At 51.0% G+C, this 23080-nt stretch overlaps 1 protein-coding gene and 1 long non-coding RNA gene across 7 annotated transcripts in view; one reads left to right on the forward strand and one right to left on the reverse strand.

Moving 5' to 3' along the window:
- Nucleotides 1-4095: 4095 nt before the first annotated feature.
- LOC140846510 (uncharacterized) lies at nt 4096-9016 on the reverse strand. The gene is made up of 2 exons (XR_012125671.1): nt 8479-9016; nt 4096-4393 (listed from the first exon to the last, which is right to left on the reverse strand). It is a non-coding gene; the product is annotated as an uncharacterized lncRNA (long non-coding RNA).
- A 171-nt stretch (nt 9017-9187) lies between these two features.
- LOC140843075 (zinc finger protein 337-like) overlaps nt 9188-23080 on the forward strand; it is a 37131-nt gene continuing 23238 nt past the window's right edge. For 2 of the 6 annotated variants that reach the window (XM_073223065.1, XM_073223069.1), the window contains exons 1-4: nt 9191-9359; nt 19894-19969; nt 20487-20613; nt 20896-20991. In XM_073223065.1, coding sequence (XP_073079166.1) covers nt 19922-19969; nt 20487-20613; nt 20896-20991 — 271 coding nt within the window. In that variant the 5' untranslated portion in view covers nt 9191-9359; nt 19894-19921. Of the gene's footprint in view, nt 9360-9505; nt 9709-18967; nt 19136-19893; nt 19970-20486; nt 20614-20895; nt 20992-23080 lie in introns of those variants that run through there. The other 4 variants (XM_073223066.1, XM_073223070.1, XM_073223068.1 and 1 more) reach the window with 4 other exon arrangements.

Below are 23080 nucleotides of genomic sequence, written 5' to 3' on the forward strand. Positions count from 1 at the left end.
TCACAGACCCTGCGAGAGGGTCCCGTCCGTCGCCCCTCATTCTCGTCCACTTGTCAGCGTGGAGAAAAAAACCTGGCCCGATGCCTCATCCCACTCTTGAGAATAAATTCCCTGGCGTCCACGATTACACTTTATAAAGTACAGAAATCTGCCCCCTCCCGCCACAAAACTTCGTGCTGGTGACTGTCCTGCTGGGCTTGTGGGGCAGGAGGTGGGGATTCCCACAAGAACTCACCTTATGCCGTCCTCCTCAGTGGGAGGGACTCAGCCCAGCAGCAACATGCGAAAGTAGGTGGAATCATGAAGAAAACGACCCAAAAAAGCGTGATTAACTTGAGGACGAATCCAAGCGACCTTGGATGGAATGCCCAGACCTCTGCGGGAGAGCATGCTGACCCACTGGGGGCGCTGTAGGGTCAGCGTCTAGGCAAGAAACCAGCCCGAGGGCCTCCCCCAGGGTGGCCCCTTGAAGACTCCGTGACCAAAGTTTGGGCAAGCTCTCTGGGCCCTTGTAGCGAGACCCTCCTGCTAAGTCAGTTTAGAGAGAATCCCCTACCCTTGATATCTGACCACCCTTGTTATCTGATCAAATTCCACATCCCAATATCGGACCACCTGGGCCTGCCTTCAGCAAGTGCCTGTCCATCTCCTCATCCCCTTGCTCTGCTGTGGGCTCTTGGGTCCCCAGGCGTCTGCTGTATTTGGGGCTGAGCCTGATCCCTTTCCTATTGTACTTGTCTGGACACCTGTGGAAACAGTCCTGAACAGTCTTCCTTACCATTTGAACAAGTGGCACAGTAATGTTTCCTTTAACACCGTGCACACAGTAGCTTGGCCCCAAGCGGGTGTGACGGGGTAGAAAGAAGAGCGGGCAGCTCTGCCTCCGGGGCCACTGCCGGCAGGTGTGCACGTGGCAGGCAGTCCCCAAGAGCCTCAGCAGAGGGAAACAGCCATTCCCTTGGGACCTTGGTTCCTTGTCCAGCAGCGGTTCCCGGGAGGAGAGGTCAAGGGCCAGCCCGAGGAACCTCTGCTCTGGGTGCCGTTCAGAGCCAAGCAGTGGGGTGACCCTGGGGTCTGCACCCCCTCCCCTGCTGCTGGAGTTTGAGGACCACACTTGGAGCTGCCTGGCCGGGACAGCGGGAGATTGAGTCCCCACCTGGGGCTGCCACAGTCGCCCAGTGCTCTGCACCCCAAGCCTGAACCCAGCTCCCCTGTTCCTAAGGTTCCCCTTTATGAGGTGTTGGACTGTGGAATTCCTCGGTTCCTGTCTTCTCGAAGGAAAGAATTCAGTGGAGAGACCCGAGAGTTAAAGCTGCGGGGGGAGTGATTTAGCAGAGCAAAGGGGCGGTGCGCCCCAGAGCCAGAGGACTGGGCTGACCCGAGGACCGGCTGGGTCTTCCATTGTCTTATGGGGTGTGCTTGCTTTCCTCTCTCCTGTTGGTCATTCTCAAGCTATCCTTTGGCTCTGTCTTCTCCCCTTCAGCTTCTTTGTGCAGATTTGTGTCCATTCTTCCCACGAGCACCTGAGAGATACCCGCGGAGGGGCCAACACTATAACATAAATGACAAAATAATGATGTTACTATGGCCCCAGGGTCATTAGCGACAAGGTCTTAAGTGCCTATGCTCCAAAATAGGGAAGGTTCCAGTGACCCGTTATCTTTTGGTTACCAGTTTATGCTGAACTGCAAGAGGGGTTGGTCTAAGGGAGACAGGGTGGTCCCTGGGTGGAGACTGGGGGGCCTGCTGTCCCCCTTTCCCCTCTCCTGCTCATGTCTATCAACCGCCTGTTCTAACACCCCCCCTGGCTGCAGGGCCCGTCTCAGCGGCTCTACTGAAAGCTGAGTGTCCCGTGGGAGCACAACAGACACAAGGCCCACCCCGTGGGGCTTCCAGACCCACTGGACAGACACACCCCAGAATCACAGTGGAAATTAAACACCCTAAAAGAAGGAGACAAGGCAGGCAGGGAGGCTGGCACTGAACCAGCCGAAAGCAGCCACTAAAGGGAGGGGTTCTGGGGAGACGTGGCACGTGCCAAGGCCCTGCTGCCTTGGCCAGGATACGCATGAGGGGACTGATGTGGCTGGGCTGCAGGCCAAGTAGCCAGGGGGCCAGGGGCGTGGGGACTCTGACGGGTTTGGGGACACAGGCAAGATCAGGTCTGCCTTTCACACTGCTCACTAGCCACCACGCTGAGTGGTGAGATGATGCAGCTCGGCTTCGACTACAGGTGGGGTCAGGGGGTGACCCACGGAGGTGGAAGGGCTCTGGAGCCACCTGGGGTCACACTGAAGTCCCCCCGTGCTCCCCCTCCCCCCGTTTGCTCCAGGATGAGATTACTCAGTCCTGGCAGGGATGACTCCCCGCTCACCGCATGCCCTTTGATCGCTTGGAGCCTGGGACCAGCACGGCAGGAGCAGGGGCTGCGGGGTGGGGCCCTGCTGCTGCCGGTGGCCACGGGCTCCTCCATGGAGGTCCTCCCCTGGAGGTTGTGGGCAGAGGGCAATAGCACTGGCTGGGCGAGGGCTCTTGTGGGGAAGTGGGTGGTGGGAGGGGCTGAGTTTTCAGTGTGGCACCCCCTTTCACCCGTGCTCTCTGTGAAGGGCACCCGCACGAAGCCTAGGGCCTGCAGCTGGGATTTGCGCTGTGGCCACAGGCCCCTCTGTCCAGGCCAGCTTGGGGAGCCTGGTGGCTCCATCGGGTGGGCTGGTGGGCAGGCCTGGGCTTGGAAGCTGCTCCTCTGCCTTGGTCTGCGGGCACAGGAAGTCCCTTCGAGCAGCCCTGCTCTGCCTTGGACCGGCTCCCACCTCGGCAGCGCTCCTCCCCTTGATGTAGGTGTGCACACAAAGAGCAGCCACACAGGCCACGCAAACAAAGACATGAGCTGCAGCTCAGCTAAGTCCTGGGGGAATGTTTGCGAGCCTCCTGCGACCCAGGGGGGCCCGTGAGGCCTGCTTGAGGCGCCCTTCTCTCACTCCCTGATGCCCCGGGGGCCCTGCAGGGGCGGGAGCTCCCTGACCGGGCCCTCGCAACAGGTGCAGCTGATGACCCTCAGCCTAGGAGGGCTCCTTAGCAGTGGGGTGTCCCACGACTAGAGCTCTTTCCAGCCCTTGCTTCCACGGGGTCCTTTTTGGCGTGTGGGATGAGGACCCCAGGGCGCCGCTCCCTTGGGCAGCTTGTAAGTGAAACTCCAGACTGGACTAGGCTCGCTGCCCTTCACGTGCCCCATTGGTCAGGCCCTGGCCTCGGCCTCGCCATGTTGGGCGTGTGCTTGACAAATGGGGGCAGGTTTACAGCACACTTTGGAAGGTGAGGAGCTTTGCAGGCTGCTTTGGGGAGACACACCTCTTGGGCACAGCTCATCTGAATGTTGGGTGGGCGAGAGGGACTGGTTGTCCATCTGTCCCACCATGGTGCTCAGGGGGCTGTGGGGGCGACCCTCCAAGGCCTGGTAGTATGTGCCACTTGTTAATAAAAAATGTTGGAGTGTTGATTTCAGTTTGTTTTGGAATCTAAAAAACAAAATAAATGAGCAAACGAACGAAACAGAAATAGACTCAGAGACACAGAGAACAGACTGGTGGTTACCATGGGGGAGGGAGGTCGGGGAATGGCTGAAATAGGCAAACAGGGAAAACTTAGAATGTCTGATATCTTGATCTGGGTGGTGGTTTACATGAGTGTATACATGTCATAATTCATCGGGCTGTACACTAACATTTGTGCATTTTATTATAGGTACCTCAATAAAAAAAATTTTTTAAAGAAAAAAATATAAAACTCAACAACAAAAAAAATCACAAAAGAAATGGTGGAGTGTTGAGCCGCAAGAGGTAGGTTTGAAGCCAGCCACCCAGCCAGTGCCTTGTTATGACGAGTGTGTTTGTCACGGCCAAGCAAACGGCCATTTAATGTCAAAATCAAGTCAGCGCTGATCCGCGAAGGTGTGTGCGTGCACAGTGGGGGTGTCCCCCCGCTGGGTCGGGGACCCGATTCCTGAGCTGCCTGCCGGGAGGTGGTGGTCAATGCCGGCTGCAACTGGTGTGCCTTGTTAAAACTTTCTGGTGTTTCTGTTAAAAAAAAAAAAAGAGGAAAGAAACACCTCACAGAGTTTGGGCCAAAAATCTGCAGTGAAGAGAGAAGTGGAAGCTGTGCCCTGTGAGTGAGGCTCCGGCTGCTGTGCGGACGCGAGATTGGTCTGCAGGGCGCACGTGGGTGCCCGTGGGGCTGGGGCTGTGCCCCTGGCGGGTGGGTGTCCACACGCGCACGACCCTTGCTGGCTGAGCAGTTTCTTGAGATGACATCGGTGAGCTCACTGCACAGGCAGAGAACAACTTCTGTCTTTTACAGAATAAAGAACTTAATGTTCCTGATGCAAAAGCTGCAACTCCTGCAGAGGGGGAAACAGGCCACGTGCCATGAGCTTTGCCCCATATGCTCCCAACAGGTTGACCCCACTGGGCCCTTGACTTTCTCCCGGAGGCTGAGACAGTCACAGCGCTCTTCAGAAAGAGGACAGATGAGACCCTGCAGGTGACTCGCCAGGTACGGAGCAGGACCCTTCAGGTGGTGGACCTGGATGCCAAAGATTGGTGGCCAGGGGCCAAGTGGTCCTTGACTGTCATCTCAGAAGACCCTCATGAGTGGCACTGATGGCTCGAAAGCAGGGGAGAGCCCATGAAGCCAGGACAAGCCTTCCCTGGGGGCTGCTCGCCTCTCACACACAGGGGAAGGGAGTCGCTCTGCTCTGACTGGCGGCCACGAGTGGGGATGAAACTGGTGGGGCTCAAGGGCAGCCGGTGACACTGATGTTCTGAGGTCTGTGCTTAGACGCGATGGGAAAGGAGGGAAATCGGGGAGGGGCTCGGCTCTCCTGGACAGCACACGAGGGAGCCCCGAAAGCCCACCGGGTGACAAGCAGTGGACATCACTCGGTTGCCTAACAACTGCCCATTTCTCCACACCAGCCTGGCTCACACCCCCATGCCAATGACATGGGCATGAAGGAAAAGCTAGCAGACTGCCCCACGCTCACCACCAAGGGTCTCACATCCACAGTGACACCGTGGCCCGTCCGGACGCTGTTGGCTCATATGTGCCCACAGAGTAGGGGCAGCCCTGCCTTCCCAGGGTCACCGTAATCAGGCCTGGGTTTATCATGGGAACAGGAGTGCCCAAATGATGAGATGGTCACTATATTAGTGTCCTGGGGCCGCCATACAAAGTGGCAGTTTAAACAACTGAACCTTATTTTGTCCCTGTCTGGAGGCTGGAAGTCTGAGACAAGGTGCCGGCAGGGCTGGTGCCTCTGGGGCCTCCCCCTGGCCTGCAGGTGCCGCCCTCCCCCCTGCCCTCACATGGTCGTCCTGCGCAAGCCTGTGTCCTAATCACGTCTTCTGATAAGAACCTCAGCCATACTGGGCTGGGACCACCCTGGGGGCCCCATTTTAATGTAACTCTATGTCTAAAGGCCCTATCTTCAAATACAGTCACATTCTGAGGTACTGGGGGTTCTCCGTGGGTTAAAACACACACCCCAGTTGTAGCTGACACTGCTGGGTATCTTGAGGGGAAAGATGTGTTACAAATGAGTGATATTCCCTGCATTGGAAGAGATGTTCCCAAGGAGGAAACACACTGATCAGGAGAGGTGGGGGCCCACAGGGCCTCCGCAGCTGTGCGGCTGCAGTGGGTGATGGGCAGGGCTTGGGGAGGAGACCACTGAACTGACCAAGGAGTTAACAGAGGAAGAGCAGCATAAAGAGACTGAAGATGACCGTATATACGTATGTATGTGCATGTGCGTATGTACATACAGACCTCAGGCCAGCCCTGCATGTTTGGGGGTGCTGGTCAGTGGTACCTGGCACCTCACAGTGGACTTCCGCAGTGAGGGGGCAACAGTAGTCGCCTTGCACCTGCAGGCTCAGGTATGGCAGAATCACAGAGTCCGCTGTGCAGACTGAAGATGCCTGGTGCGCACTGTGAACGGACTAATGCCTTCTTCAGCGTCCCACTGAGTTCAGACGACCGCAGCTGACTGTCTTCACGTGGCTTGGACTACACGGACTCTACCGTGGCGCTGCAGGCTGCCTACACTCTCCCATGATCTGCCACCAACAGACAGGCCAAGACCTGGAGAACACTGAGATGGTCCCCGCTATGTCCTGGTGCCCCGCCATGAAAAGCCCAAGGGCAGCATGCAGACCACTTTGTGTAAGATGGTTCAAGGGCTGAGCCTCCAGGGCTGGAAGATGAACCTCAGGAAGATACTGGGACCAGGCTCTCAGGTCTAGTTCTTGGGCACTGTATTGGTCCGGGTTCTCCAGAGAAACAGAACCAATAGGATACATATACACGTTCAATATAAGTAGGTGTAGATATAGATTTAGTAGGCGGAATGGACTCTTGTGGTTGTGGAGGCTGAGAAGTCCTACATGCTGCCATCTGCAAGCTGGAGACCCAGAAAAGCTGGGGGTGTAATTAAGTGTGAGTCTGAAGGCTCAAGAACCAGGGGACCCAAGTGTGTAAACGCCACCCTGAGGGTAGGAGATGTGATGGGATATCCCAGCTCAAACCGCAAAGCAGAGATTAAAGGGACAATCCCTCCTACTTCCGCCTTTTGTTCTATTCAGGTCCGGGTGGGGAGGGCAATTCGCTTTACCTAGTCCTCTGATCCACATGCTACTCTGATCGGGAAACGCCCTCACACACGCACCCAGAAATAATGGATAGTCTGGGCACCCATGGCCAGTGAAGTCAGTTCATGAAATGAACTACAAGGCTACTCCTTGTCAACTTGGCACCCAAACACATCTCCTTAAGCCATCATTAATCTCTAAATAAAGAGAATAACAAGATCTCAATTCCACCTAATGTGGCACCTATACCCTGCATAGGGCCAAAATGCACTAACTCCAGAAGGTGGGACAGAATCCTTGAGTGATGTTTACTCTTCTCCTTGAGATCCTGTAACTTAAATACTATGATGTAGACTTGACAATACTTAAATACTATGATAAAAATTCACTCGCCTTATGTTACATGATAAGAACATAAGAGAGGAAAGAAAACAAAGACAGATGCAAACATACTCCTCTCAAAATAGGCAGGATCTACTCATGACCATTAGCATCCTCATTTCTGTAACTGATCATGAAGTCGCAGCCAGTATTTATATCACCGTCTTCCACACCTGGTCTATGCTCCCCTTGGTCTGGCGAGCACCTCCGCTCGGGGTCATTCTCAGCCTGGTGAGAGACCCAAACCTTTACCCTTGAAGGCTCTGGGCCTTCAGTAGTCCTGCCCGCTGGCTGGGCGGTGGTAGTACCCAGAGCACGAGCACAGGTGTGCTAAGGGATTACCTGTATTGCAGATACACCTTCCTTCCTGCCACTGTTGGGACGTAGGCCAATGTGCTCTTGGGAGTGAGGGTCAGTCACCCCACCCAGCAAGGTAACTGCCTTCTTTGCTTATTGAGGCACAGAGACCAAAGGGGCCAAATGGCAGCCTTAACCTACAGTCCAGTGGAACCCATGCTATTTCCTGATGGAGGCCTTTCTCCCTCTGTAATTAAGACCTTAAGGTCAGCAGAGAATAAAGTTGTGGGAACAGGAATAGGAAAGTTTGTTAGGGGGTCACTAGGATAACTAGGGATCCTGCCATTCCTCCTTGCACCCTTTGAGTCCTGGACCCATGAATCCTGGCTACGGGAAAACAGCACCATACACCGGATGCCGGTTCACAGCCTATGCAGCCTTCTGGAGAAGCCTGCCCCAGTATGGCAAGATATTGCTTCCTAGCTGGCACTGTAACTGAATCTTGAAAAGGCCATTCTTCCATCGTGTCTCAGGACTCAGGGGAATGCTGAGAACCAGTGAAACCCATGGGCGTGGGCTCATTGCTGGGCTCCTTTTGTTTGACGTGAGCTCCTTGATGAGAAGCAATGGTGCGCGGAGTGCACAACAGTGGTTAAGGCACCCTTAAGTCCATGGGTGGCTGTTTTGGGAGAAGCCAGGCACGCAGGGAAGGCAAATCTATATTCAGAGCATCTTTTCCAGTGAGGATATGGACACTGCCCTCCATAGCAGAAGGGGTCCCATGTAATCAACCGGCCACCAGGTAGCTGGCTGATCGCCCCAGGGATTGGTGCCTTATACAGGGCTGTGTTGGTTTCTGCTGCTGGCCGATGGGTGCTCAGCACTGAGCAGTCGGGCCAACCTTGCTGGGCGAGAGGCTGTGTTGCTGAGCCTATGCATCCCCGCCGCCCGTGCCACCACGGCCGCTCTGCTCATGAGCCCACTGGGCAATGACAGGGGTGGCTGGGCAAAGAGGCTGACTGGTTTCCACAGAATGTGTCATTCTGTCAACTTGGTTATTCAATCCTCCTCTGCTAAGGCCACCCGCGGGTGAGCATTCACATTGGACACAAACATCTTCATGTTTTTTGCCCATCAGAAAGGCCAAGCCACATACCTCTTTCCCCAAATTTCTTCGTCACCAATTTTCCAATCACGTTCCTTCCAAGTCCTGACTAACCAGCCAAGCCATGGGCCGCACGAATCAGTACGTAAGGGCACATCTGGCCGCTTCTCCTTCCACTCAGTACTGCGCCCCCGAGGACCCTCCCCGGGCGCGGCGGGGACCTGGGAGGGAGGGGACGTGAGCCGCCGCAGGGCGCCCCACGACGCCTGCGCCGCGCCCGCCCCAAAGCCCGGCTTCTGGGTTGGGATGCCGGTATGCCGGACACTCAGCCGGTGGGCTGTAGGGGGGCGGCAAGGAGAGGGGACGCGCCCCACCTCTTTTATGCAAGTCGGATGCAGAAACGAGAGTGGGAGAAGGGTGGCGTCAGGGGGGCCATTTTCCACGTGACAGACCGAGGGCTGGAAAAGCACCCTCGGCTGCCAGGGCACCCGACTCGGTGTGGGCAGTCAGGGGGCGCGCCGAGGATTCTGGGTATTTAGGTCCTGGAGCTGCGCCGCGCTGAGGCTTCTGGGTACTGATAACCTCACGTTGCACGGCCTCAAGGATCCTGGTACTGGACACCGGAGGAGGGCGTGAGGATTCTGCGTACTCACGTCCGGGAGCCGCCCGCCGAGGATTCTGGGTACTGACGACAGAAGCCGCCCGCCGAGGATTCTGGGTGTAGACGTTTCGGAACCGCCCGCCGAGGATTCTGGGTACTGACGTCTGGAGCCGCCCGCCGAGGATTCTGGGTGTAGACGTTTCGGAACCGCCCGCCGAGCATTCAGGGTCCTGGAATCACTACCTGCGCGGGGAATCCCGGCTAGTGCGCTCGGGTGGACGGCCACGCCGAGGACGCGGAGCCCCCGTCCCCGCCCGCCGTCTGTCCCCGGGTGAGTCGGGGCCCTGCAGCCCCCTGTCCTGCTCGCTCTTCCGAGCGGGGAGGAGGCCGGCCGTGCGGATGCGGCGGGGGAGGGGTGCTGAGGCCGGAAGCGCCTGCAGGCCGCAGGGGCAGGGGGTCCGTGTCCCAGGGGGAGACGGGGCGAGTCGCCGGGAGAGCCTCTGGGAAAGGCCGGGAGCTGCGGCCCGGGGAGTCCCGGCGTCGTGGGGCGGCTGCGTCTGGAGGGCCGCTCCCCGCGCGCTCGGCGGAGCCTCCGCCTGGGCGGGCGGGTTCCTGACGCCCGAGGAGAGGGAGTCCTCGAACAGGTCGGGCGAGTGGAGGTGAGGGCGGCGTCCAGAACGGTGAGCAGCGGCAGAGAGCAGGGAGGGCCGGGGGCGGAAAGGGGCGCTCGCTGAGCTCCGCGGGGGCAGGTGCCTCGGCAGCTTGCACGGCCGGGTCACCTGGATGCGGGGTCCGCGTGGGTCTGCACAGCCTGGGAACCCCGGCCTAGCACCCCAGCATATCGGGGAGGCCAGAGCACTGCACGGAGTGCGGCCGTGTTCGGAGACCTTCCCGAAGGCCAAGAAAGGAGATTTGGGGGCGGCTTCTAAAGAGCGCGGTCGGACAGCGGGAGGCCTGTCCCGGTGTCCCAGGCGACGGGAACTCGTGAGCCCAACTCAGACCTCGGTGGCCCTTCCCTGCTTCCCCGAAGTAGGACAGAGGGGGAAGGCTTGCGCTTCAGTCTGCAGGTTAGAATGACAGCGAAGTAACAAAGACGCTCACCGCTGGAAGGGCGCAGAGACAAAGCGCACTGTAGCGACCCTCTCCGCAGCAAAACGAGAGTAAAGATGGGAATTATTTAGAAACAGCTCTTTAAGTTTTCTGGGAGCTTGGGTAAGGCCAGTCAGCATTTGAACAAATATTTATTCAGAAGAATCTAAGTATTTTTAAGGATAGTAAGAATCTGTGGCATTGAGGTGAACCCCAAACTGGGAACCCCCTCCCGCCCTGTGAGTGTGACGGAACAACTGAGTGTGGCCAGTGCAGGTGACAGGCAGCGCCCTCTCTCCCCAGGTTTCCGCTCACGGTGGCGATTTCTCCCCGAGTGGCCAGCACCGCCGTTGTCCTCACCTCCTCCTCCTGCCGACCCTGGGTTCTTACAGCTCTGGCTCCGGTCAGCATGCTTGAGGGCTCTGCTATCTCAGTGAGGCTCTCTGGGGTCATCCTTCTTGGGGTTTGCGGGACGTCTTGGGCTTTTAGATTCAGGTCTTGCTAATAATTTGAGGTGTTTTTTTGGCCATTCTTTGTTCTTTTTCTTCAAAGTCTGAAGGTTTAATTTTATTGCTTATGACTTTTTACTGAAGAATAATTGATAAACAATATTATTGGTTTCAAGTCTACAACGTAGTGATTCGGCATTACCTACATTATTCAATGTTCACCCCAACTAGTGTAGTTACTATCAACATGGAAAGATGTAGAAAGCTATTCACTATATTCTCTATGCTGTACTCACTCCCCTACTAATTTGTATTACGACTGAGATCTTGTACCTCTTTAACCCCTTCACCTATTTCACCCCCAAACCCAAACCCTCTCCCGTGGTAACTGCCAGTCAATATAATTGAAATCATATAGGATTTGCATTTCTCTGCCTGGTATATTTCACTTAGCATTATATTCTCTAGGTCCGTCCATGTTGTCACAAATGGCAGGATTTCCCTTTTTTATGGCTGAATAATATTCCATTCTGTATATGTACCACATCTTTATCCATTCATATATTGATGGCCCTTTCGTTGCTTCCATATCTTTGCTATTGTAAATAGTGTAGCAATAAATATAGACTGCATATATCTTTCAAATCAGGGATTTTCTTTTCTGTTGGTAAATATCCAAAAGTGGAATTGCTAGGTCATATGGTGTTTCTATTTTTAGTTTTCTGAGGAACCTCTACTACTTTCCACAATGGCTGGGCCAATTTTCCTTCCCACCAACGTGTCTGAGTGTTCCCTTTTTTCTACATCAACACCAAAACTTGTTATTTCTTGTCTTTTGGATAGTGGCCATTCTGACAGGGGTGAGGTGACATCTCTTTGTGGTTTTGATTTGCATTTCCCTGATGACTAGTGATGTGGAGCATCTTTTCATGTTCCTATTGGCCATCTTTATGTCTTCTTTGGAGAAATATCACTCAGGTCCTCTGCCCATTGTTTAATTAGGCTATATGTTTTTTAGGTGTTCAGTCATATGAGTTCTTTATATATTTTGTTGTTCTGTTGATGGTGTACTTTGCTTTAGAGAAGCTTTTTGGTTTGATGTCATCCCATTTGTTCATTTTTTATTTTGTTTCCCTTGCCCAGGGAGACATGTCCAGAAAAAAATTGTTCATGTTTATGTTCAAAAGTCTTATGCCTATGTTTTCTTCTGAGAGTTTCATGGCTCCATGTCTTGTATTTAGGTCCTTAATCCATTTTCAGTCTACTTTTGTATATACAGTTAGGCAGTAATCCATTTTCATTCTTTTGCACACAGCTGTCCGGTTTTCCCAACACTATTTATTGAAGAGACTGCCTTTACCCCATTGTCTATTAGTGGCTCCTTTATCATGTATTAATTGACCATATATGTGTGGGTTTATATCTGGGCTCTCCATTCTGTTCCATTGACCTGTGGGTCTGTTCTGTGTGGCCTTTGTCATGTTGAGGTTTGTACCCTCCACATCCATTTTGTTGTGACTTTTTATCGTGAATGGATGTTGAATTTTGTCAAATGCTTTTCAGCATCTATTCAGATGGTCACATGGTTTTTATTCTTCTTTTTGTTGAGGTGGTGTATCACATTGGTTGATTTATGAATATTGCGCATTACTCACATCCCTGGGATCAGTCCCACTTGGTTGTGATGGATGGTCCTTTTGACACACTTTTGAATTTCATTTGCTAAAAATTTGTGGAGGATTTTCACATCTCTGTTCAACAGGGATATTGGTCTATAATTTTCTTTTTTTTGTAAAGTCTTTGTTTTGCTAGTAGAGTGATGCTGGCCTCATAGTATGAGTTCGGAAGTATTCCGTGCTCTACTATTTTTTGGAGTGCTTTGAGAAGGATGGGTATTAGCTTTTCCTTAATGTTTGGTAGAATTGACCTGTGAAGCCATCTAGTCGGGACTTTCATTTGTTGGGAGTTCCTTGATTACCAATTCAATTCCATTTCTGGGAATTTGTCCAGCTTTTCTGTTTCTACCTGTGTCAGTCTTGGAAGGTCATACTTTTCCGGGAATTTGTCCATTTATTCTAGGATGCCCAACTTGCTAGCATGTAAATCTTCATAGAATCCTCTAATAATTCTTTGTATTTCTATGGTGTCAGTTATAAGTTCTTTTAATTTCTGACTTAATATTTGACCTCTTGTTTTGTTCTTGATAAGTCTGGCTAGAGGTTTGTCTATTTTCTTTATCTTCTCAAAGAACCACCTCTTGGTTTCATTGATTTTTTACTATTTAAAAAAATTTTTCTCTACTTCTGTTCTGGTCTTTAGTATGTCCCTCCTACTAACTTTGGGTTTCATTTTTTATTTTTTGGTATCGTTAATCTACAATTACATGAGGAACATTAGGTTTACTAGACTCCCCCATTCACCAAGTCCCCCCCAGAAACCCCATTACAGTCACTGTATATCAGCATAGTAAGATGCTATAGAATCACTACTTGTCTTCTCTGTGTTGCACAGCCCTCCCCGTGTCCCCCCACATTATACATGCTAATCGTAATGCCCCCTTTCTTTCCCGCCTCCTTATCCCTCCCTTCCCACCCATTCTCCCCAGTCCCTTTCCCTTTGGTAACTGTTAGTCCATTCTTGGGTTCTGTGTTTCTGCTGCTGTTTTGTTCCTTCAGTTTTTTCTTTGTTCTTATACTCCACAGATGAGTGAAATCATTTGGTACTTGTCATTCTCCATCTGGCTTATTTCACTGAGCATAATCCCCTCTAGCTCCATCCATGTTGTTGCAAATGGTAGGATTTGTTTTCTTTCTTATGGCTGAATAATATTCCATTGTGTGTATGTACCACATCTTCTTTATCCATTCATCTACTGATGGACACTGAGGTTGCTTCCATTTCTTGGCTATTGTAAATAGTGCTGCGATAAACATAGGGGTGCATATGTGTTTTTCAAACTGGGCTGCTGTATTCTTAGGGTAAATTCCTAGAAGTGGAATTCCTGGGTCAAATGGTATTTCTTATATTGAGCTTTTTGAGGAACCTCCATACTGCTTTCCACAATGGTTGAACTAATTTGCATTCCCACCAGCAGTGTAGGAGGGTTCCCCTTTCTCCACAACCTCACCAACATTTGTTGTTTGTCTTTTGGATGGTGGCCATCCTAACAGGTGATATCTCATTGTGGTTTTAATTTGCATTTCTCTGATGATTAGCGATGTGGAGCATCTTTTCATGTGTCTGTTGGCCATCTTAATTTCTTCTTTGGAGAACTGTCAGTTCAGCTCCTCTGCCCATTTTTTAATTGGATTATTTGCTTTTTGTTTGTTGAGGTGCGTGAGCTCTTTACATATTTTGGATGTCAACCCTTTATTGGATCTGTCATTTAGAAATATATTGTCCCATACTGTAGGGTACCTTTTGTTCTATTGATGGTGTCCTTCGCTGTACAAAAGCTTGTCAGCTTGATATAGTCCCACTTTTACATTTTTGCTTTTGTTTACCTTCCTGGGGAGATATGTTCATGAAGAAATCGCTCATGTTTATGTCCAAGAGATTTTTGCCTTTGTTTTTTTCTAAGAGTTTTATGGTTTCATGACTTACATTCAGGTCTTTGATCCATTTTGAATTTACTTTTGTATATGGGGTTAGACAATGATCCAGTTTCATTCTCTTATATGTAGCTGTCCAGTTTTGCCAACACCAGCTGTTGAAGAGGCTGTCATTTCCCCATTGTATGTCCATGGTTCCTTTATCGTATATTAATTGACCATGTATGTTTGGGTTAATATCTGGACTCTCTGTCTTGTTCCACTGGTCTATGGGTCTGTTCTTGTGCCAGTACCAAATTGTCTTGATTACTGTGGCTTTGTAGTAGAGCTTGAAGTTGGGTAGTGTGATCCCCCCTACTTTATTCTTTCTTCTCAGGATTGCTTTGGCTATTCGGGGTCTTTGGTGGTTCCATATGAATTTTTGACCTATTTGTTCCAGTTCGTTGAAGAATGCTGATGGTATTTTGATAGGGATTGCATCAAATCTGTATATTGCTTTGGGCAGGATGGCCATTTTGACGATATTAATTCTTCCTAGCCGGGAGCATGGGATGAGTTTCCATCTGTTAGTGTCCTCTTTAATTTCTCTCATGGGTGTCTTGTACTTTTCAGGGTATAGGTCTTTCATTTCCTTGGTTAGGTTTATTCCTAGGTATTTTATTATTTTTGATGCAATTGTGAATGGAATTGTTTTCCTGGTTTCTCTTTCTATTGGTTCATTGTTAGTGTATAGGAAAGCCACAGATTTCTGTGTGTTAATTTTGTATCCTGCAACTTTGCTGTATTCTGATATCAGTTCTAGTAGTTTTGGAGTGGAGTTTTTAGGGTTTTTTATGTACAATATCATGTCATCTGCAAATAGTGACAGTTTAACTTCTTCTTTACCAATCTGGATTCCTTGTATTTCTTTGTTTTGTCTGATTGCCGTGGCTAGGACCTCCAGTACTATGTTGAATAACAGTGGGGAGAGTGGGCATCCCTGTCTTGTGCCCGATCTCAGAGGAAAAGCTTTCAGCTTCTCACTGTTCAGTATAATGCTGGCTGTGGGTTTATCATATATGGCCTTTATTATGTTGAGATACTTGCCCTCTATACCCATTTTGCTGAGAGTTTTTATCATCAATGGATGTTGAATTTTGTCAAATGCTTTTTCAGCATCTATGGAGATGATCATGTGGTTTTTGTCATTCTTTTTGTTGATGTGGTGGATGATGTTGATGGATTTTCGAATGTTGTACCATCTTTGCATCCCTGGGATGAATCCCACTTGGTCGTGGTGTATGATCCTTTTGATATATTTTTGAATTCGGTTTGCTAATATTTTATTGAGTATTTTTGCATCTACATTCATCAGGGATATTGGTCTGTAATTTTCTTTTTTGGTGGGGTCTTTGCCTGGTTTTGGTATTAGGGTGATGTTGGCTTCATAGAATGAGTTTGGGAGTGTTTCCTCCTCTTCTATTTTTTGGAAAACTTTGAGGACAATGAGTATTATGTCTTCCCTGTGTGTCTGATAAAATTCCGAGGTAAATCCGTCCGGCCCAGGGGTTTTGTTCTTGGGTAGTTTTTTAATTACCATTTCAATTTCTTTGCTCGTAATTGGTTTGTCTAACTTTTGTGTTTCTTCCTTGGTCAGTCTTGGGAGGTTGTATTTTTCTAGGAAGTTGTCCATTTCTTCTAGGTTTTCCAGCTTGTTGGCATATAGGTTTTCATAGTAGTCTTTAATAATTCTTTGTATTTCTGTGGAGTCTGTCGTGATTTTTCCATTCTCATTTCTGATTCTGTTGATTTGTGTTGATTCTCTTTTTCTCTTAATAAGTTTGGCTATAGGCTTATCTATTTTGTTTATTTTCTCAAAGAACCAGCTCTTGGTTTCGTTGATTTTTGCTATTGTTTTATTCTTCTCAATTTTGTTTATTTCTTGTCTGATCTTTATTATGTCCCTCCTTCTGCTGACTTTAGGCCTAATTTGTTCTTCTTTTTCCAGTTTCGATAATTGTGATGTTCGACTATTCATTTGGGATTGTTCTTCCTTCTTCAAGTGTGCCTGGATCACTATATACTTTCCTCTTATGACTGCTTTCGCTGCGTCCCACAGAAGTTGGGGCTTTGTGTTGTTGTTGTCATTTGTTTCCATATATTCCTTAATCTCTATTTTAATTTGTTCGTTGATCCATTGATTATTTAGGAGCATGTTGTTAAGCCTCCATGTGTTTGTGAGCCTTTTTGTTTTCTTTGTAGAATTTATTTCTAGTTTTATACCTTTGTGGTCTGAAAAGTTGCTTGGTAGAATTTCAATATTTTGGAATTTACTGAGGCTCTTTTTGTGGGCTAGTAGGTGGTCTATTCTGGAGAATGTTTCATGTGCACTTGAGAAGAATGTATATCCTGTTGCTTTTGGATGTAAAGTTCTGTAGATGTCTATTAGGTCCATCTCTTCTACTGTGTTGTTCAGTGCCTCTGTGTCCTTACTTATTTTCTGCCTGGTGGATCTATCCTTTGGGGTGAGTGGCGTGTTGAAGTCTCCTAAAATGAATGCATTGCAGTCTATTTCCCCCTTTAGTTCTCTTAGTATTTGTTTCACATATACTGGTGCTCCTGTGTTGGGTGCATATATATTTAGAATGGTTATATCCTCTTGTTGGACTGAGCCCTTTATCATCACGTATCCTTCTTTATCTCTTGTTACTTTCTTTGTTTTGAAGTGTATTTTGTCTGAAGTTAGTACTGCAACCCCTGCTTTCTTCTCTCTGTTGTTTGCCTGAAATATGTTTTTCCATCCCTTGACTTTTAGTCTGTGCATGTCGTTGGGTTTGAGGTGAGTTTCTTGTAAGCAGCATATAGATGGGTCTTGCTTTTTTATCCATTCTATTACTCTGTATCTTTTGATTGGTGCATTCAGTCCATTTACATTTAGGGTAACTATTGAAAGATACGTACTTATTACCATTGCAGGCTTTAAATTCGTGGTTACCAAAGGTTCAAGGTTAGCTTCTTTAGTATCTTACTGCCTAACTTAGCTCACTTACTGAGCTGTTATATACACTGTCTGGAGATTCTTTTCTTCTCTCCCTTCTTATTCCTCTTCCTCCATTCTTCATATGTTGTGTGTTTTGTTCTGTGCTCTTTTTAGGGGTGCTCCCATCTAGAGCAGTCCATGTAGGATGCCCTGTAGAGGTGGTTTGTGGGAAGCAAATTCCCTCAGCTTTTGCTTGTCTGGGAATTGTTTAATCCCTTCTTCATATTTAAAAGATAATCGTGCTGGATACAGTATCCTTGGTTCAAGGCCCTTCTGTTTCATTGCATTAAATATATCATGCCATTCTCTTCTGGCCTGTAGGGTTTCTGTCGAGAAGTCTGATGATAGCCTGATGGGTTTTCCTTCATAGGTGACCTTTTTCTCTCTAGCTGCCTTTAAAACTCTTTCCTTGTCCTTGATCTTTGCGATTTTAATTATTATGTGTCTTGGTGTTGTCCCCCTTGGGTCCTTTCTGTTGGGAGTTCTGTGCATTTCCGTGGTCTCTTTGATTATTTCCACCCCCAGTTTGGGGAAGTTTTCAGCAATTATTTCTTCAAAGACACTTTCTATCCCTTTTCCTCTCTCTTCTTCTTCTGGTACCCCTATAATACAGATAATGTTCCTTTTGTATTGGTCACACAGTTCTCTTAATATTGTTTCATTCCTGGAGATCCTTTTCTCTCTCTCTGCGTCAGCTTCTATACATTCCTCTTCTCTGGTTTCTTTTCCCTCAATGGCCTCTTGCATCTTATCCATTCTGCTTATAAATCCTTCCAGGATTTGTTTCATTTCTGTGATCTCCTTCCTGGCATCTGTGATCTCCCTCCGGACTTCATCCCTTAGCTCTTGTATATTTCTCTGCATCTCTGTCAGCATGTTCATGATTTTTATTTTGAATTCTTTTTCAGGAAGACTGGTTAGGTCTGTCTCCTTCTCAGGTGTTGTCTCTGTGATCTTTGTCTGCCTGTAGTTTTGCCTTTTCATGGTGATAGAGATAGTTTGCAGAGCTGGTACAAGTGACCGCTGGAAGAGCTTCCCTTCTTGTTGGTTTGTGGTCTTCCTCTCCTGGGAGAATAGCGACCTCCAGTGGCTTGTGCTGGGCAGCTGTGCGCAGACAGGGCTTCTGCTTCCTGCACGGCTGCTATGGAGTTTATCTCCGCTGTTGCAGTGGGCGTGGCTTACCTCGGGCTGCTGTTCCAAAGTGGTGGAGTCCCGTTGGAGGGGGAGCGGCCACGAGGCTATTTTAATCTCCGTAAGGGGCCTCCGTGTTCCCTGTTGCCCAGGGAGTTAGAGTGCCCAGAGATCCCCAGATTCCCTGCCTCTGGACTCAGTGTACTGGGATGCTCCAGTTTTGGGGTCCCTGTCCCTTTAAGACTTCCAAAAAAAAAAAAGCCGCTCACTTTTCTTTTGTCCCTGGCACCCGCTCACTGGTCCTGCCACCGTGTTTCCCTAGTATCCAGGGCCCCGCGCATGCACTGTGTCTGCGCTCTGGTCCGGATGGCTGGGGCTGGGTGCTCAGCAGTCCTGGGCTCCCTCCCCCTCCTGCTCTGACTCCTCTCCTCCCGCCAGAAGCTGGGAGGAGGGGTGCTGGGTCCCGCTGGGCCGGGGCTTGTATCTTACCCCCTTCGCGAGGCACTGGATTGAAGCAGGTGTGGATGTGGTCTGGATGTTGTCCTGTGTCCTCTGGTCTCCATTCTAGGAAGGGTTGTCTTTGTTATATTTTCATAAATATATGTGGATTTGGGAGGAGATTTCCGCTGGTCTACTCACGCTGCCATCTTGGCTCCCTGATCCCAAGATTTTTTAAATAACAAAATTCATGACTCTTCAGTGTCACTTTCCATCTGGCTCGTGTTGGGATCACACCGACTCCTGGTAAAGTGCCCCACAGGTGCTTTGCTGCACCAGGACCCAGATGGCAGCGGCTCCCGCACGTGAGGCCGACTCTGTGTCTTAGGGCTTCTTCTTCACCACAGCTCAGCCGCCTCCCGTGCTGATGGTGCGTTGAGATACTGGGAACTGTTCCAATCCTGATTCTCAGCTGGGCCCCAGCCTTGTTCCCCGACCTTGGGTGTATGAGGGGAGGAGGCAGGCCAGGTGCTGTGAGAAGCAGTCCTGGGGGGAAGCCTCTGCCCGTTCACCTCTGATCAGAAACCCCCGAGGCCTCCACAGTGTGACCTTCCATTAGCTCCCTGGACACAGGCTGCCGCACCCCCCAAATGGGGGAGGGGTTCTGGGAGTGAGCTGGCTGCCTGCTGTTGCCCTGGGGTGGGATATTGCTTCTATACCGGGGGCCCCCCACGTTACCTGCCCACGTCTCCCCCTGGGCTTCAGCATGAGGTTAGCAGCATGCTGTGCATCCTGCCAACACCATGTACCGGTGGCCTCCGGTCTGCGCCCTGTGGTTACGTAAGCACATGGAGCCTGAGGCTGGGAGAGGCGCTAGAGCCGTCATGAGGCCCCCTGGAGCTCTGGGCCCTGACCTGAGAGGCAGGAGCTCCCCTGGGGGTCCCAAGGCCATCCCTCATTCACTCAGCATGGTAAGAAATCCTCACTCAGCTCCCGTGGCGCTGAAGCCTCACGCCCAGGCCCCAGCGTGGAGCTGTGCCAGCAGGTAGCCTGGCTCCCTCTGCCCCTGTCAGGACCCTGGAGGTGGCCTTGCTGGTGCCCGTGACTGCCCCCCACTGTGAGGGTCACCCCTGCCTCACACAGGGCAGGCGCACCCAGGCAACCTCTTACTCTCTTCCCTCCCCACAGAGCAGCCCTCCGAGGGATTCCCTTCCCCATGGAGAGCAGGAAGGCGGCTCTGGGACCCTGGAAGGCCGGCAGAGAGGTGAGACGTACCAGATGTCCCATCTTTGCCATCACAGGATGGACCCATCCCTTCACTTGCCTGGTGGCTGCCTCATTGGTACAGGGCCAAGGCAGCAGCCGTCCAGGGGAGGTGACCTTCCTGGCCTGGCAGTGTCCCTGTGGGGGACTGGGCGGGACGGCACCAAGGGCTGAAGTGTGAGCAGCACACACAGGATGGCTGCCCTTGCTCCAGTGCCCAGTGAAGATCGGTTGGTTGGTGTGTGAGGGGAGGGGCCGTAGGCAGCGGTGGCTGAGGCTTCAAGCAGGATGGGCTGTGTGATCAGCCCCTGCGGGATGAGGCAGGTCCTCGGGCTGGGGAGGAGGGCAGACGTGCTGTCCGTCTCAGGCTGCCCCTGGGAACCACCGCCTGCAGTGTGGAAGGTCTGGCACCCGGTGGTCGCCTGCAAAGCTGGGGGACGGATGCAGCCCCTGTGCCCGCACATGGCCCGGCTGTGGCTTGCAGCCTCCTGGTGAGCAGGCCTGGGTTTGTGTTGCAGGCTTTTGTGACGTTTGAGGATGTGGCTGTGGATTTCACGCAGAAGGAATGGGAGCTGCTGAGCCCTGCACAGAGGACCCTGTACAGACACGTGATGCTGGAGAACTTCAGCCACCTGGAGTCGCTGGGTGCGCGGGGGCTCCCCTCAGGGCTGTTTTGTCCCCTTTGAACCTTACTCTCCCTGGGGTCCCACTGAGAAGCAGGTGCTCAGCTTCCTGCTCCCCTGGGGATGGGTGGGGCTGTGTACCTCTGGGAGTGCCAGGATCCCAGGCCTGCCAGCACCCACACAGCCTGGAATGCATGGGTCCCAGCTCCTCCCCCCCCCCGGTGTCCCCCACCGGTCGGGGTCCTGCAAATAGCCCTCCCAGCCTATAGCCAAGACTGACCTGTTCCTTTTTCCCGCTAAGCAGGAATTCCCTGTTCTAAACCGGACCTCATCATATGGCTGGAGCGAGGGGAAGAGCCCTGGAGGGAAGAGAGGAGACACCGGCCAGGCCCCCGTCCAGGTGAGGGGAGCCTCTGGGTGGACACTGGCCTTCGGCCTTGCAGGGCGTGGGTGGCTGCTCAGAGGCCCTGGCAGGAAGCTGTCCTTCCGCACCGTGGCTGCTGAGGCTGCCTGGCCCTGCCTCCCTCCCACACCATCATCTTGGATGAGTGAGGGGGTGTCCTGGGTGCTCTGACACCTTCCGACTGCAGGAAGCCCACCTTCTCCCCTGCAGGCTTTCCCTCTGTGGCCTTGCTGACCCGCCTCTGTAAGGCTCAGTGGGGTGTCTTCTCTGTGTTACTGTCCTGCAGGGCCCCGTGTGTCCCGTCTTCCACCTCTTTTTCTCACCACCGTTGTCTCCGGGGCCACTTCTCCTTCCTTTTCCCTCTTATGACCCAGAGGCACTGCCTTCAGGGGGCTGCTGTCTGGAGGTGGGCACCATGGGGACTGCTTGTCACGGTTCTTTCTTTCTCCTGTCACCTGGACTTTCTGTCTTGCAGCAAAGGGGGTTCCCCTTTGGGCCCCCTGTTCCCGTCTCCTGTGTGCCCAGTACTTTCTGGGCCTCCCTCCCCCAGGCCCTTGTGGTGGGATCACGGGAGATTCTGCTGAGATCTGATGCCCCTTCCTTGGCTGTGGACAAGTGTAAATTTGTGGGGTGTCTTCTGGTTATGCTGAGGGTGTTTGTTTTCGGCTTCATGTGACCTTCCTGATCCCTAGGCCCCTCTTGGGGAGCGTGGTAGCCGACTCACGTTGAGGTGGCTGCCATTACCATGTGCTTGGAAGTCCCCTTGTGTCCTGCTGCAGGAATCCTCGCTGAGCCTCGGCCGCGAACACATCCTGTAGATTGCTGTCTTTTCTCAGCTCATATGTCTTTGCTGATTCAGTTGGCATGTGTGGGTTGGGCTGATCTATCCGTCCAGTATTTGTGAGATGAATTTTAAATCTTCTACTGCACAACAGCTGTTCCATTTCTCCCTGGTGAATTGAAGTGTTACTGTGTCGTTATGGTAAGACTTTGTCCCATTCTTAGTGTACAGATGTCAGACTGTGATGAGCTCTGCAGGCCTGTCTTCAGGCTCCACTCTCTTGGAGGCAGTCCTGCCTCCTCCCACTCTCACCCTCTTCTCCCACTGCTGGATTATTTTGAAGCAAATCTTGGTCTTCCTGTCATTTCATTTGCAAAATTTAGTACACCCTATTCTGAACCTAAAGGTGTGGTTCATTAGATTTGTTTTGATAGCATTAAACATTTAACGTGTTTTTGTACTGTGTCTCTCTTAAGTTTACATCCCACAATACCACAATACTTTTTGCCAGAATCTGAAATTTTGTAACTTCCTGGACTCAACACTTAGCTTGTTGCTCTGTATTCTTGGTGACATGTTTCCCCATTTGTGCCTTCCTCTAGTTGTCCAAGAGCTCGTTTGATGTCTGGTGCTGTCAAAGGGAGTTGCAGACATCTTTTCCTCTAACCCATGAGCCCTTCTGCATGGGAGACCCCTAACCAGTATTCAGATGTTTCCGTGCAGGTCTTTGTAGGTAGAGTCCAAATACCATGATGTGTGCAGACCTGCAGTGACAGGCAATGCATTCTCACGTGCGTGCACCTGTGTGAACTGAGCCCTGTGGTTCCCCAGTACATCCCCTCAGGCCCCTTCCCAGTCGTTTCCTGCCTCCCATCCCCCAAGGCCACTGCTGCTGTGGTTCTGCCCAGTGGGCAGCACTTGGCCAGTTCTGGCCCTTGATGTGAGTGGAATCCTACCAGTCCTTCTCTGCCAACACCAGCACATTGTTGACGTGCCCCTGCCCTGTGGTCTGCATGGAGGGAGCTCATCATCCCACAAAGCTATCACAGTATTGACTGTACTCCCTGAGCTCTACAGTCCCTCCATGACTTACTTATATTGTAGCTGTAAGTTTGTACGTCTTCATTGCCTCACCTCGTTTTGCCTGCCTCCCCAGCACCGCGCAACCCAGGTTTATTGTCCGTCATTTTGTTACCTGTTAGTCTGTTTCTGTTTTGTTTTTCAGATCCCACATACAGGTATTGTAACACAGTATTTGTCTTTGTCTTATTTGACTTTATGCGTCAGGGTCCATTATTGTTGTCA

This window comes from Manis javanica, chromosome 15 (assembly GCF_040802235.1).
Source record: "Manis javanica isolate MJ-LG chromosome 15, MJ_LKY, whole genome shotgun sequence".
NCBI lineage: Eukaryota > Metazoa > Chordata > Mammalia > Pholidota > Manidae > Manis > Manis javanica.